Consider the following 13,074-nt stretch of genomic DNA (forward strand, 5'->3'; position numbering starts at 1 on the left):
AATTATATCAACTAATTGATTTGATTAGATATTTAAATATTACATAATTATTATAATTTATATCAATTTGTTTTAATAGTATTTTCTAATTTATTTCTTTTAATATTCTGGTAGTATTTTTTAATTTATTAAATCAAATTAGGTATAAATTATATATATATTAATTAATTAATTTGATTAAATTATTAATAATTAAAATAATAAATCTATAAATAAAATAAGCAATTGAGATATTTTTAACTAATAATTAAATCAAATTAAATTATATGTATTGAGTCAAATTCAAATTATGTGAATTAAATACTAAACTAAAATATGATCATTTCTTGCTTATTCAAATTAAATGCAATAAATACAAATTAATTTTGTTAGATAATCATGATTTTCTGGTCTTCTATATATAGACGGCCAAACAAAATGATAAGAATCATCATTTTTATCGTTCTTGCTATTTCAACTCTTCTTTTCTTCTTTTTTTTTCTTTATGTGAGATTTCTTTTATAGATAAATGAGAAGGTATGGATGAATAATGTTTCGTTGATTGTTTGTTTATAACTCGAAAATGTTTCAATTTAAGCATTACCGTTGCTCAATGGAGCTACCAACTACCGCTGAATTTATTGTATAGCTGGAGCAAATTATGATATAGCGAAAAAACGTCTATGCATGCTATTCTTCTTTATATATGTATCCCTCTATTTTTACAATTCACATCTTTATATATTAGATTCTTTTTTATATTATTTAAATTTGATATTTTTTTTCTATTTTTACGCTTCTAATAATTTTTTGTTTTAATATTTTGTTCTCATTAATTTCTATATTTTATTTTAGGTTAACTTTGTAGTTCAAATATAATCATTTATGCCATTATTGAATGTTATGAAATTGACCAGATATTAACAATAAATAATTCAAAAAAGGTATTTTTTGGAACAATTCACTTAAATTTAAATTGTTACGTTAAACAAATGATGATAAATATTTTTGTATTAAATCTCTTATAAAAGAAACTTATAGAAATGTTATGTTATATGATATAATTTGATTATATATCTTTTTTATCTCCAATCTAAATTATTTGAATTGGCATACTATTATTCTATTATATAAAAATCAGATTTTTGTACTTAATGATGAAACTGACGTAGCATGCTTCTGAGAATGTTTCTCGATTTATTTCTTTTAACTCATTAACTATAAGTTATTACGATAAATTAACTATATCAATTAATTAATTTGATTAAATATTATATAATTTATTGTAATTTATATCAATTTGATTTGGTAGTATTTTTTAGTTTATTTATTTGAATATTCTGTTAGTATTTTTAATTTTTTCTTTTAATTTCTTAATCCAAATTTATTATGTGTACTAATTAATTAATTTGATTAATTTATTAGTCATTAAAATAATAAATCTATGAATAAAATAGGCAACTGAGATATTTTTAACTAATAATTAAATCAAATCAAATCAAATCATATATATCGAGCTAAATTCAAATAATGTGAATTATGGACCAAATTAAAATAAAATAATTTCTGACTTATTAAATACACTTTTTGTATTTATAAATAAATTGTTGTCTACTTCAATATTAGAAATTTTTATGAATTTTTTATTGCGCAATTAACTTTAACACAAATAAATTAATTTATAAAAATTTAAACTTGAACGCTTGCTATGATTAAACTAACTTTGATTTATTTTGTCATATTATTATATAAATATTAAATTCTTTGATTGAACACTTATTTGATTACGAAATGATATTATATATTACTTTATATTGACAATTAAATTTCAGTTACTACACAAATATTATATTCTTTTCTTTCTATTTTCTTTCCTCTTATTTTTTATCTTATATCCAAACAATAGTTTAGTGTTTATCCATTTATCTTTTATTAATATTGTTATAATAAGGATACATGTAACTTTATAAAAATGATATAACCTAAACTTTGATTATCTGAGAATTTATTGAGTGGCTAGAATAGCTCCACATCACGAACCAATGAATACTAGCAATAAGGATGATCACAAAAATAGCCGAAACAGGTATTTGCAGGGATTACTCGCATTTTGGAGCTAGATGGGGACTCCTGAAATCCTCACGACTTGCCACGCGAAAATAGATGGGGACTAGGAGTGGCAAACGGGTCGAAACCTGTCGAGCCGGTCGCATAACCCGCCAAAAAATGCGAGTTGGGCTGGAAATTTATGACCACCAAATTTAAAAATCCTGCCTACCCTACACCGCCTAATTGACGGGATTTGGCGGGCTTCGGCGGGGCGGGGCAGGCTTTCCCGCTGGGCCAACTTTTTATTTTGGTAGAGCCATTTTTTTACAAATTTCTATGATGTTATTGATCTACAAGAGGATGAAGATGATAATTGAAGAAGTTTTAAGTTATATTTTGGATTGTGTTTTATATATAAACTTGAAGATGTTTAATTATATATTTTGGATAATATTTTCTTTGCTTTGGACAATGGTGGTTTTATTATTTTGTTTCAAAAAAATTGATTTATAATTATATTTATTACATATTTATAATTATAAAGACGTTAATGCGCGTGAATTTAAAAATTATAAATTTTTATATTTTTAGAAATTATAAATTTATTGAAATTGTTGTGAAATTATATATATTGTTTAATATTTAATGGTTTATAAAAAAAAGGAGATCCCGCCAGCCTACCATTAGGCGGGCGGGGAGAAAATTCAGGACCGTCTTATTAGGCGGGGTGGGCTTTTGGCAAGACAGGGCGGACTTTCCTGTTTGCCACTCCTAATAGGGGCACGGACATAAGTACTCACCCTATGAAATTTATTAAATATATGTGAATATAAAATTATTAATTTATCCTAATTTATATATACGTAAATCCATTTCTTGAATTTAGTAACCCTAATTTCGGCCTCCAATTCGAATTTTTCCTTTTTCTTTCAGGCTCATTCTTAGCCTTGATCCTCTCTCTCTCTAACTTACTTTCTCTACCTCTCATCAAGTCCGTCACTACGTCACTCAATATCGTCCTAAAAAATTATGTTATGTTATTATGTTGGATTTTTTTTATGTTTTCTCCTTTTAAAATGTTATTTTTCATAACAAATATGTTATAAATTGTGTTGAATTATATTGAATTGATTATTTTATGATTTATTATATTATGTCTTTTTGTATTAATTTTTTAAAAAATTTTCAAAGAATATTCGTAGATACCCGAAGAGATCTACGTTCTCTGAGGGATAATTAAATAAGAACTTGCAATGACGGAGAAAGAACGCGGACATTTTTTTAAATAGGAATGAGGGATGGAAAGTGGGTTTCTCACGCTTACCTGAATCCTCATTATCATATCTAACTAGCAACAGAGATCCAATCTGAGCTGATTTAAGAGGGGACGCGTGGACTTCATCTGCATTGGGCCTTTAAGGTAATGAACCTAAGTCAGATTTGGGACTCTAACAATAGATTTTAGTTGAGGGTCTTACTAGGCCCAAATATATCTTAAATTAATATTTTGAATCATTGTTATAGCAAATACTATACTATTTAATATTATAACACTTAGTATATGTAAAAGTTAGATATATTTGCAAGACATTTTTTAATTCAAATTTAAAAAATTAATTATCTCTTTTTAGTTTTAAATATTATTTTCTAATGTAACGAAAAAGTGAAAATACTAATAATCACTCACATAATTAAAATAGAGAATCTTAATATATACATGACACTATATATATCAAGGATTATTATATATGATATATAATTTTTTTTTTTTTGTAATGACTATTTATATAATATAAATTAAAAAAATGATGAATTGTTAATCAATTCTAAATTTAAATTTAAATTTGAGTAAGAAAATAAGAAAAATATTTTAAATTTTATCTCACTAACCAAAATTAATTTTAAGATAAGAAATTACTTTGTACATCATATATGTTGTAAGATAGTATGGTCATTTGCTATTTTTTAATGGTAAATATTGTCAAATAAAATAGTGTAAAAAATTAGAAGAAAATATATTTACAAGTTTAGAAAATATTAATTTATTTTTCAATAGAATAAATTATATATTGAATAACAAAAGTTGTTATCAATTTCTTTTCACACTAACTAATACTTAACGATGGCGTTTCGATACACCATATTACCAAAATATATTAATCGATCTAATAACTTTTGTAATGACATAAGTTTATGAATTTGAAAATTTAAAAATTATTTCATAAAATGTAAAATTTTAACAAGTAACAATGTTGATCATATTATTTTTATTTCAAGAATGAATATGATAGTAATAAATAAAATTGGCCCAAGTAAATTTCAACCAAGACAAAAATTCATAAGTATTTCTATTAATGAAAAATTAATCTATTTTAAAGACAAATACAATTTTTTTTTATGGATTTCCTAACTTGGCAAGTCGAGAATTAATCTACCACACATTGATGCTCTATTTATTAAGGGTCTGTCGCTAACTAATGGAATGTGATATACACAAGACGAGATTCGAACTCCAAATACCTGCTTAAGCGGACAAATGAGATGACAATTCAATAAATTTAAATTGATTAAAATAAATATTACTTATTTTTAATATTTTTAAGTTATAAAATATTTATAATAATAATTACTATGTATATTTTTTATTTAAATTTTAATAAAATTTTTTATATAATTTTATGTATTATTCCGTACAGAATACAAGTATAATAATAATTGCTATATATATTTTTTGTTTAAATTTTAATAAAAAATTTTATATAATTTTATGTATTATTCCGTGCAGGACACGGGAACATACACTAGTAATTACATAAAAATGATAACCGAAAACTATTAGACCAATCGACATATTTGATTAAACTACTTAATATAATTAATATCGTATTAATATTTTAACGGTTGTTTTCAAAGAAAAATACTAGGAGACTTGTTTTTAGTTATTACTTAGCTATCAACTCAATTTTTTTGGTATAGTATTTTTAATTTAATAATCTAACAACATATTTTATCTTATACTTTTAAATATTAATAACTAAATAATAATAAATAATAATAATAAATTTTGCTAACATTCCTCATCTTCGAATACTAACAATTTCATATGAGTAGTGCATTTTAAATTTTAATATACTTGGTTTTTAAGTTGTTACCTTTCACGGTGAAAAAACTAGTAATCAACTTAAACTTGTTTATACTTTTATGTACATAACTCTAAAATCTAAATCATAGAATGTATACATGTATTTCTGCATCAAATTCAAGTCTTATACATATAGATAGATAATTCTTGAATGATGAAGTTCTAAAATTCTCTATACAAACTAGCACTGCTTGTGGATCAAATTCAATCAAGGTGAGCGACTGTGACTGCGTCGACGGAGATTATATCTCATATCTGAAGAAGATGTGATTGAATACTCTCCAATTTGTTCTGGAATTGTATAGCTAGGATCATCAAGACAATCTTCATCATCTGATAAATCAGTGTTTATCCACTGAAGCCAATCTATATCACTGTCTTCATCCAACAACTCTTTTTGCATTTGCATGCCGTTAACCTTTTCAACCAGAGTTAGTAGCAACTCATGGTTCAATTTTTCATAATCCCTACAAAATTTCAGATTCAAGTTATTGGATCAAGATTAGTCTTGTATAAATACCCAACATTGTTCTTTGTAAATATTAATCACCTGTATGTGAAAACTGCATATAGAAGTTGTATTACAGCAACTGCCATGAAGAATGATCTAACCATATTCACAATCAAGGTTTGTTGCTCAATGTTATCATAAGCAAATCGAAAAATGGATACTTCAATGAAGAATGTGCCACAAAGTCCTGAAATTAACCAATCACATTCACATTTAGCCAAGAACTTAGAATCAATCAATTAAATTTCTAGAGTCTAGACTAGAAAAACACATAACTAAGGCTTGATCACATACCTATGTATAACCGTGGCCTAACATTGTATGTTTGTTTTGTACTAGTTAACATATAGATGACAAAGCTCGATATGGAATAGACGAAGAAAGCCTTGATTCCTCGCGATTCAAGCAACATTGCATTGTGCAGAGCAAAAAGCTTGTCTAAAGCCAGAAACATGCTTGCTTGCTTTGATTCAAAGGATTCCTGCAGAATAAAAATTGAGAATTGTAGATGAAAAAGTAAATATGAACATTGATATAAGGAATGGGAATAACTACATAGTTTCTATATTCTAACTCTAAGAATTTGCCAACCTGAGCAGCCAATATTGTTTTAGAATTCTCCATTAAATGATCATGAAGTCCTTGAATCTGCTTCTGCCTCTGAATCAACTCTTCATGTTGCTTATGTCCATATTCAGCAAAGTGCTCAAAGGATTTTCTGCAGTATGATAAACAAAGTAAGAATAGTTTCCAAAAATTTCCTTGAATTCACATTTGAAAACTTATCTACCTGCTCTCTTCCATTGCTTTGGATTGAAACTCTGATAGAGAATTTAGACTCTTCAATGCCATGGATTGTCCATCTAGAACTAATTGTTGTTTATCTAAGGATTTTCCAGCCATATTCCCAATATCTTCAGCCTTTTCTTGTAAGATTGTCATCTTTGTTGACATAGCATCTCCAAGTTTTATAACCTCTTTCTCAATTTCAATGGCATCATCCCTTAACTTGTCAATTTCTTGCTCCAAATGAATGTAAGAGTCCTTGATCATTGCCACCCCATCTTCCAAATTCCTCTTCATACCTTCTTGTCCCTCCTTCAATTGTAATTGTGATGCTGAAATTTTCTTGGTTTGCTCATAAACACTTTCTGAATGCCTCAATACAATATCTACATGATTCTCCAAACTTTTAGCAGTGTGAGCAACTTGTTGAGTATATACATCTATTGAATTTAGGGAATCATGAATTTGGTTTGAACTTTGTAAAAGACGTTCTGATTTTTCATCCATGCTATCTAACTTATCCTCCACATACTGTGCTGAACTTTTCAGTTCTGTCACAAGCCTTTCAGTTTCATGCTTAAATGCATAAGCCCTAAAGAAACAATGGGGTACAAAACATTGGTTAATTATCACTCAAACGTGTCAAATACAACTTGAGAAGACACAATGCAACATATCTTGTCTAATATTTTTCATCAATTCAAAAACTAGAGATATTAGATACAATGATAAAGTCTCAAGCTTTCTATCTTATCACTATTTTATTTTATTTGGTTTAAGATCATGAGACACTAACAAAAACACTAAAAAAATATAGGACAAATTGATAATGTATGAGAAATTGCACTTAACTGTAACTGATGACAAATGGAATTTGTTTCCAAGTAAAATTCAAGGTAAACCTTATGAGCAAGATCATCCAAGTTTCTTAGACATTTAGCCATTGGAGATTTTGGATGACATTTCTCAAAGGGTGTTCTACCAGAGTCCCTTTGAAAGCAGTCACTAAGATGCCATGCAAGTCTTGACCTTTTCTCATTGTCAGCAAGAATCTCAGAACACCCTGCAAAGAGATGCTGATAAGCATTTAGCCAACATGAGTTAGAGTCAACCATTTTGTTCTTAGCATTCTCTACCAACTTCACTCCTTTGCTGTCATGGAAGCCTTCCATGGAGAACTCAGCAACAGAACCTATAGTAGTGCTGCCTTTGTTGGGAAAAGTTTCTTCTTTACTAAATGATGTTGATGATGAAAACCAACCCCATGACTCACATCCTAATGAGAAAGAGAGCAAACTAAAGAGTAGAAGATGGTAGCAATTATCCATTAAAGAATTTTATTGGTGTGATCATCATCATCATCATGGTTGATCGTGATATATTATTAATGGAGAGTCACGTTGGTTTGCAAAACAGTGCAAAGGTTTGTGCCTTTTCATGAATCCATATAACTGGAAAATGGAGGGGAAAAGAAATCATCACCGCAAATATATCAACAAATTAAATTCTCATGAATAAATGTATGAATTTCTCGTGAATATGTTCATAGAAAATGTTATTTGCACGCCAAACTGTAATTCAAATTAGATGTATAAATATATATATATTGTTTAACTCATTTTAATGTATATTTTATATTAATAGTTGATTTTGATTTAAGTTTTTTTTTACACAATAATTTATATCTTTTAAGAAATCATCATTAAAGAAATTTACTTTGCCCAAGTGGCTTGTTTGGAGTTTCCCTTCTTCGCAAACGGGTTTTGTTTTTGTTTTCCATGATTCTCAGCGCGTCCTCCATTGTTGTAATCTCATCGTAATGGGAAGATCGCGGGTTTCTCTCTAAGGTAATTTTACTTTCTTCCCTCTGCTTTAGGGTTTTCAATAGGAAAAAAAGAAACATTTTTTTCTTAAATTATTTTATTCGAAATCATGATTCTATCAGAATATAATGCGTGACTCGATATGCATTTGCTACCCTTGCTTTTGAATGGTGTAAAGTTTCTGTCTTTTCCCCCTTTCATGTTGTCTGCTATGCTTGCCTAGTGAATTGGCATGTTTGAATTGTTTGCACTTTTTGTTGATCAATCACTTCATGTATTGGAGAGCTTTTGACTTCATATACAGGAATTATCATCAGTTATAATTAGGTTACTTAAAAAAAAAAGTGGAGCAATTGGCCTTTTTCATTGATTTCAAGGTGTCAATGAATTATGGCAATGGAATTTATGTTTTGAAATATTTGTTATTGTCTTGCATTCTTTCAGTTGGTGATATACATAGACTTGCATTCTGTCAGTTATTGATAAACATAGGTTCATTATTCATAGTCTTGTTATTGACATTCTCATGCATGTGTGTGTGACTGTAGATGGCAGGTCATGTTACCAGATCAAAAAGACTGGAGGCTCAGCAGCAGGAACAGTCAAGGGCGAGGTGGACGACGTCACTCACCAAGATACTTGCAGAGCTGATGGTTGATCAAGTACAAAAAGGGAACAAACACAACAACTTATTCAACAAGAAAGCATGGAAATATATTTGTGATGGATTTTACAACAAAACAGGCTTGAAATGGGACAAGGAACAACTCAAGAACAGATATTCAGTGTTGAGGAGGCAGTATTCTACTGTAAAATCCATTCTTGATCAAAGTGATTTTAGTTGGGATGAAGCCACAGGGTCTATAACTGCCAGTGATGAAACTTGGGCTGAATACATCAAGGTGAGTTCCTTACTTATGTTTTCTGTTCTTGATGAAAACATTTGATTCACTGTTTTTGGAATTACAGAAACATGCTGATGCTGAGACACTAAGAACCAGTGGCTGCCCAATCTTCAAAGAACTATGCACAATATTCTCTGAGCCAGCAACTAATGGCAAGCATGAGCTTTTAACTGTATCCGAGGTTGATCATACTCCTAGACCTCTTTGTCCACAGCCCTTGAGGATGCATCAAGAAGAGTCTTCGTCCGGATCACAGGATGAGGATGATGCTAATGATCCTGAAACACCTCAACCTAGCACACCTGCTGCTGCAGCAACTTCCAACCGCAAAAGAGGGCGAAAAGGAATGAACGATGCCATCACAGAAGCGATATTGGAGATGGCTGCAGCTTCAAAGATGAGGGCAGCTGCCATAGAGCAATATAATGCTAGATATAGTATGGCTGACTGTATTAAGGACTTGGATTTGATGCAAGGTGTTGATCAACAACTATATTTTGCCGCTTTAGATCTCTTCAGCAAACCTATTTTAAGGGAGATCTTTTTGTCTCTCAAAGACGATAAAAGATTAACATGGTTGCGTAGCAAATGTGCTAATGCATCCAATAGGAAATGACTACTTTGATCACAGCTTAATCCTAGGTGTTACAAAATTATAAACAGTTTGATCACAATATTGCTGATCTTTTAGTGTTAATATATTAAAGTTTGCATGACCAAAATATAGGCAACCATAGTAAAATTGGAGTTGATAATTTGGTCGTCTAATGCATTGTGAATTTTTTAACTTTTTCTGATTCCAAATAATGCCTCGACTTAGCTTAAGAAGCATGTTGCATTCACTCAACATAAGCATATCCTAAAAGGAAAGCAAAACCATGGTTACAAACTTTTCCTCCTAATTTCAACATTTATCAAGTGTGTTATATAAACAGCACAATGTAATCAAACCAAGTGAAATCCTAAGCCGAAGTTCATTCAGCTCCCTTGCCCAGCAAACTTAGCAGCTTCTGCTTCCACTGCTATGAGGATTCAGCACTAAAATGAGTCATACAAAAATACTGAGTGAAATTACATTGCACTCTTTCATTTGCCTTCACGATAATATTACTGGGTGTAAGTACAATTTATAGATATGTTTTGCAAGGGGATCATCTATACATCCATGTCAATTCTCCTATGGCAATATTCTTTTCAATTCATGTTCCTGTCCAACAGCTTTGGCCTTGTTGTATACAGACTCAAAAACCTCAGTGCACAAATTTGAAAATCCCACAATTCCCTGAAAAACATGGGGGAATGACATCTGCAAGTTGTTCAATGTCATCGCCCGTGTTACGCTCACTGCCTTTTCATGTTTAGTCTTCTCTTCTTCGGCCTTCGCTCTCAAAGATTCCACCTTAGCACGCTTCTGGCTGACGGGGTCCTTGGTCCGCATGGTACCAGAGGACTCTGAAATGGAGTATGGACCATATTTGCACTCAAGAGATCGAAGCTGAACAACCTTCTTCTCGAGCTCTTTGAATGCAGAATCTGACCTCTTCTTTTGTTTATGCTCCTCTGTCTGTTGAACTACAATTGCATGAATAACAGTCAACAAGCTTTTAATTCCTTCAGATGCGACCTTGTCCGGTATGCGATCAACAGCAAGGTTCCATTCTTCACAGAGGGCATATATCTTTGACTCCTCGGTAGTTCTGCTCAGTGGGGTTCGGCCAAACTGGAAAAGGCTGAGCCTTAGCCAGCCTGTGAGGGATTGGATGTAATCTCTGTGAGCCTTGAAGAGGTTGCAGAAGGATTGGTGCCATTGCTGTACTTCAACCTCAAGCTGAAGAGTCGACTGCCGATGAATCTCGGACGTTGGGGTAGTCGATGGTATGGTATTGATGTATTCCAGCTGCTGAACTATGTGCTTTTGAACTTGATGGCATTCATACATGCTCCGCCACATGCACATCAATCTGCCAATGTAGGACACACCAGATTCTGAGTGAGAGTAATAACTCCATAATAATCAAAGGAAAAGAGTAAGATCAAGTTTCTTATATCTATATCTATTTTCTCTGATTCTCAAATCAGATAACAACATGCGAGCATTTTTCTTAACATGGGTAACAATCATCTCAAGAGATCTTATTATCTCATTTGAGAACTAGGTGAAATGGATATTAGAAATTCTATTTAAAATTTTTCCTTAATCAAAATGTTCCACTCTGTAATATAATTTACGTCATTGTGAAATGAATCATCAACCTAGTAGGAACAGTGGTACAACATTCTTAATCCTCAAACACACAGTTATTGGCATGGTACTTCTTGTCAAAGTAAAACTAATCAAATAAAATACAAAAATAAATAACATCCCATCTTATTCATATACTACATAATGATAAGGGATTTAGAAGCAATATATGCGATGATTTTAAGTTTGATTAAAAAAGAGACAACGGTACACACAGTACTTATCATGGTCAAGGGAGAAGCACAAAATAAGACTATGTATTATTACTGATACTGATCCTAGCAGTTGACTTTTCAACCCTCTCCCCTGACTCCATGAGAATTGAGATAAAGAATTTCAATGGCAACAACATGCAATCTCTTCTCAGTGCTTGATAGTTCTACAAGTCTACGACTCCACGCTAGACTCTACAGACTCAAAATCTAGGGATAAAGTTGAAATGGACTCTCAAATATACTAAATCAGAAAAAATGAGAAGACTAACCCTTTGACAAGATCAATGAGTTGAGGGCAGAGCTCTATTTCTCTTAATTTGATGATTTCGGAGGAGGTGGTTTCAATGGCCTGCGAGGCAACCATCATCTGCGATTCTAACTTCTCGACCTCTTTCTTCGTCTTTTCCGTCTTCACATAGTCAGCCCTCTTCAACTCAAACTTCCTTAGCTGTGCTGCCTTCTTCTCATGTTCCATCTTTATTATCTTAGCATTCTGCACCCAACAATGCGAAGTTAAATCAACAAGAAGAACAAAGTCTTGTCCCACTTTTTGGGATCGGATACATGAATCAATTGACACCGTTGCGTCCCCGGATATTAGGCGGAAATCATCACATAATCAATCAATCTAATATGAAATCAGGACTTCCTCTTCAACTGATTTTAGATATTATTAGAGAGGTTTTCCTGTTATCAATGTTGCCTTTGACACCAAAAAGGGAAATGCACAAAATAGACTAAAGAGAAGTCCTATTGGATGGCCAGACCCACATCAAGTTTATGCTCCAAAAAAGAGAAATCTTCATCATTTTCATCTACTTTTCTTTTTCCTTTTAATTATTTAAACATCTAAAGAAGTTGACTGAAAATCTATTTTCATACCTTAACCTCTTGGTACAATTTCTTCTCCCATGCATATAACCTCTCCACAGTTGAGCAGTGACCACCACTGCCGCCGCCGCCACTGCCAACAGTATTACCCCCAAAACCACCCACAGAAAGAGGATTTTCCTCAGCCAACTTGCCAAATCCATTCAGCTTCGGACTCGAACTCCATGTCAATAGCGACGGCCATCCATAACCATACACTTTACCTAGGATCAAACAAACAAACAACAAGCACAACAAAATACAACCTTCAAAATTCAGAAAAGTTCATTTAAAAAAAAAAAGACCAACTTGAACAATCAATGCGAATAATAAATAAGAATAAAAGAAGCCCAAATTTTGTTAGATGCTTGTGATTCTTACTTCCTTTGTTCTGATGAGAAAAACCAGAACTTGGAACTTGAAGCAGCGACGAAACTTGTGAACCAGAATCAGCGGCTCTGAGAAAATACTCATCAAGCTCCTTTATAACTTCAACCAGATCTTTCGTGTTTCTTGAAACCACCATTGCAAGCTCGCTCTGTGTTCTCTGTG

The 13,074-nt window shown here is 31.3% G+C and overlaps 3 protein-coding genes across 3 annotated transcripts in view; 1 reads left to right on the forward strand and 2 right to left on the reverse strand.

The window, feature by feature from the left end:
• LOC107639990 (protein GAMETE EXPRESSED 1-like) lies at positions 5,379-7,795 on the reverse strand. The gene is made up of 6 exons (XM_016343541.1): positions 7,320-7,795; positions 6,472-7,059; positions 6,273-6,399; positions 5,976-6,162; positions 5,721-5,868; positions 5,379-5,637 (listed from the first exon to the last, which is right to left on the reverse strand). The coding sequence occupies exons 1-6, from the start codon at positions 7,793-7,795 to the stop codon at positions 5,379-5,381; spliced, it is 1,785 nt and encodes a 594-aa protein (XP_016199027.1).
• Positions 8,184-9,913, forward strand: LOC107642562 (L10-interacting MYB domain-containing protein). The gene is made up of 3 exons (XM_016345956.2): positions 8,184-8,314; positions 8,839-9,192; positions 9,260-9,913. The coding sequence occupies exons 2-3, from the start codon at positions 8,839-8,841 to the stop codon at positions 9,809-9,811; spliced, it is 906 nt and encodes a 301-aa protein (XP_016201442.1). The 5' UTR covers positions 8,184-8,314; the 3' UTR covers positions 9,812-9,913.
• LOC107639991 overlaps positions 9,993-13,074 on the reverse strand; it is a 7,551-nt gene continuing 4,469 nt past the window's right edge. Inside the window, exons 3-6 of the mRNA XM_016343542.2 lie at positions 12,904-13,069; positions 12,535-12,746; positions 11,922-12,145; positions 9,993-11,156 (exon numbers count right to left, since the gene is read on the reverse strand). Coding sequence (XP_016199028.1) covers positions 10,373-11,156; positions 11,922-12,145; positions 12,535-12,746; positions 12,904-13,069 — 1,386 coding nt within the window. The 3' untranslated portion in view covers positions 9,993-10,372. The remainder of the gene's footprint in view (positions 11,157-11,921; positions 12,146-12,534; positions 12,747-12,903; positions 13,070-13,074) is intronic.

Source organism: Arachis ipaensis, chromosome B05, assembly GCF_000816755.2.
Source record: "Arachis ipaensis cultivar K30076 chromosome B05, Araip1.1, whole genome shotgun sequence".
NCBI lineage: Eukaryota > Viridiplantae > Streptophyta > Magnoliopsida > Fabales > Fabaceae > Arachis > Arachis ipaensis.

Bases quoted from the DNA above. Each gene is read 5' to 3' on its own strand.
- LOC107639990 (XM_016343541.1), bottom strand. From the start codon at position 7,795: ATGGATAATTGCTACCATCTTCTACTCTTTAGTTTGCTCTCTTTCTCA. The intron at 7,060-7,319 runs GTTAAGTGCAAT...TTGTTTCTTTAG, and splicing joins TCCATTTGTCATCAGTTACA to GGCTTATGCATTTAAGCATG. The intron at 6,400-6,471 runs GTAGATAAGTTT...ATCATACTGCAG, and splicing joins AAAGCAATGGAAGAGAGCAG to AAAATCCTTTGAGCACTTTG.
- LOC107642562 (XM_016345956.2), top strand. From the start codon at position 8,839: ATGGCAGGTCATGTTACCAGATCAAAAAGACTGGAGGCTCAGCAGCAG. The intron at 9,193-9,259 runs GTGAGTTCCTTA...TTGGAATTACAG, and splicing joins CTTGGGCTGAATACATCAAG to AAACATGCTGATGCTGAGAC.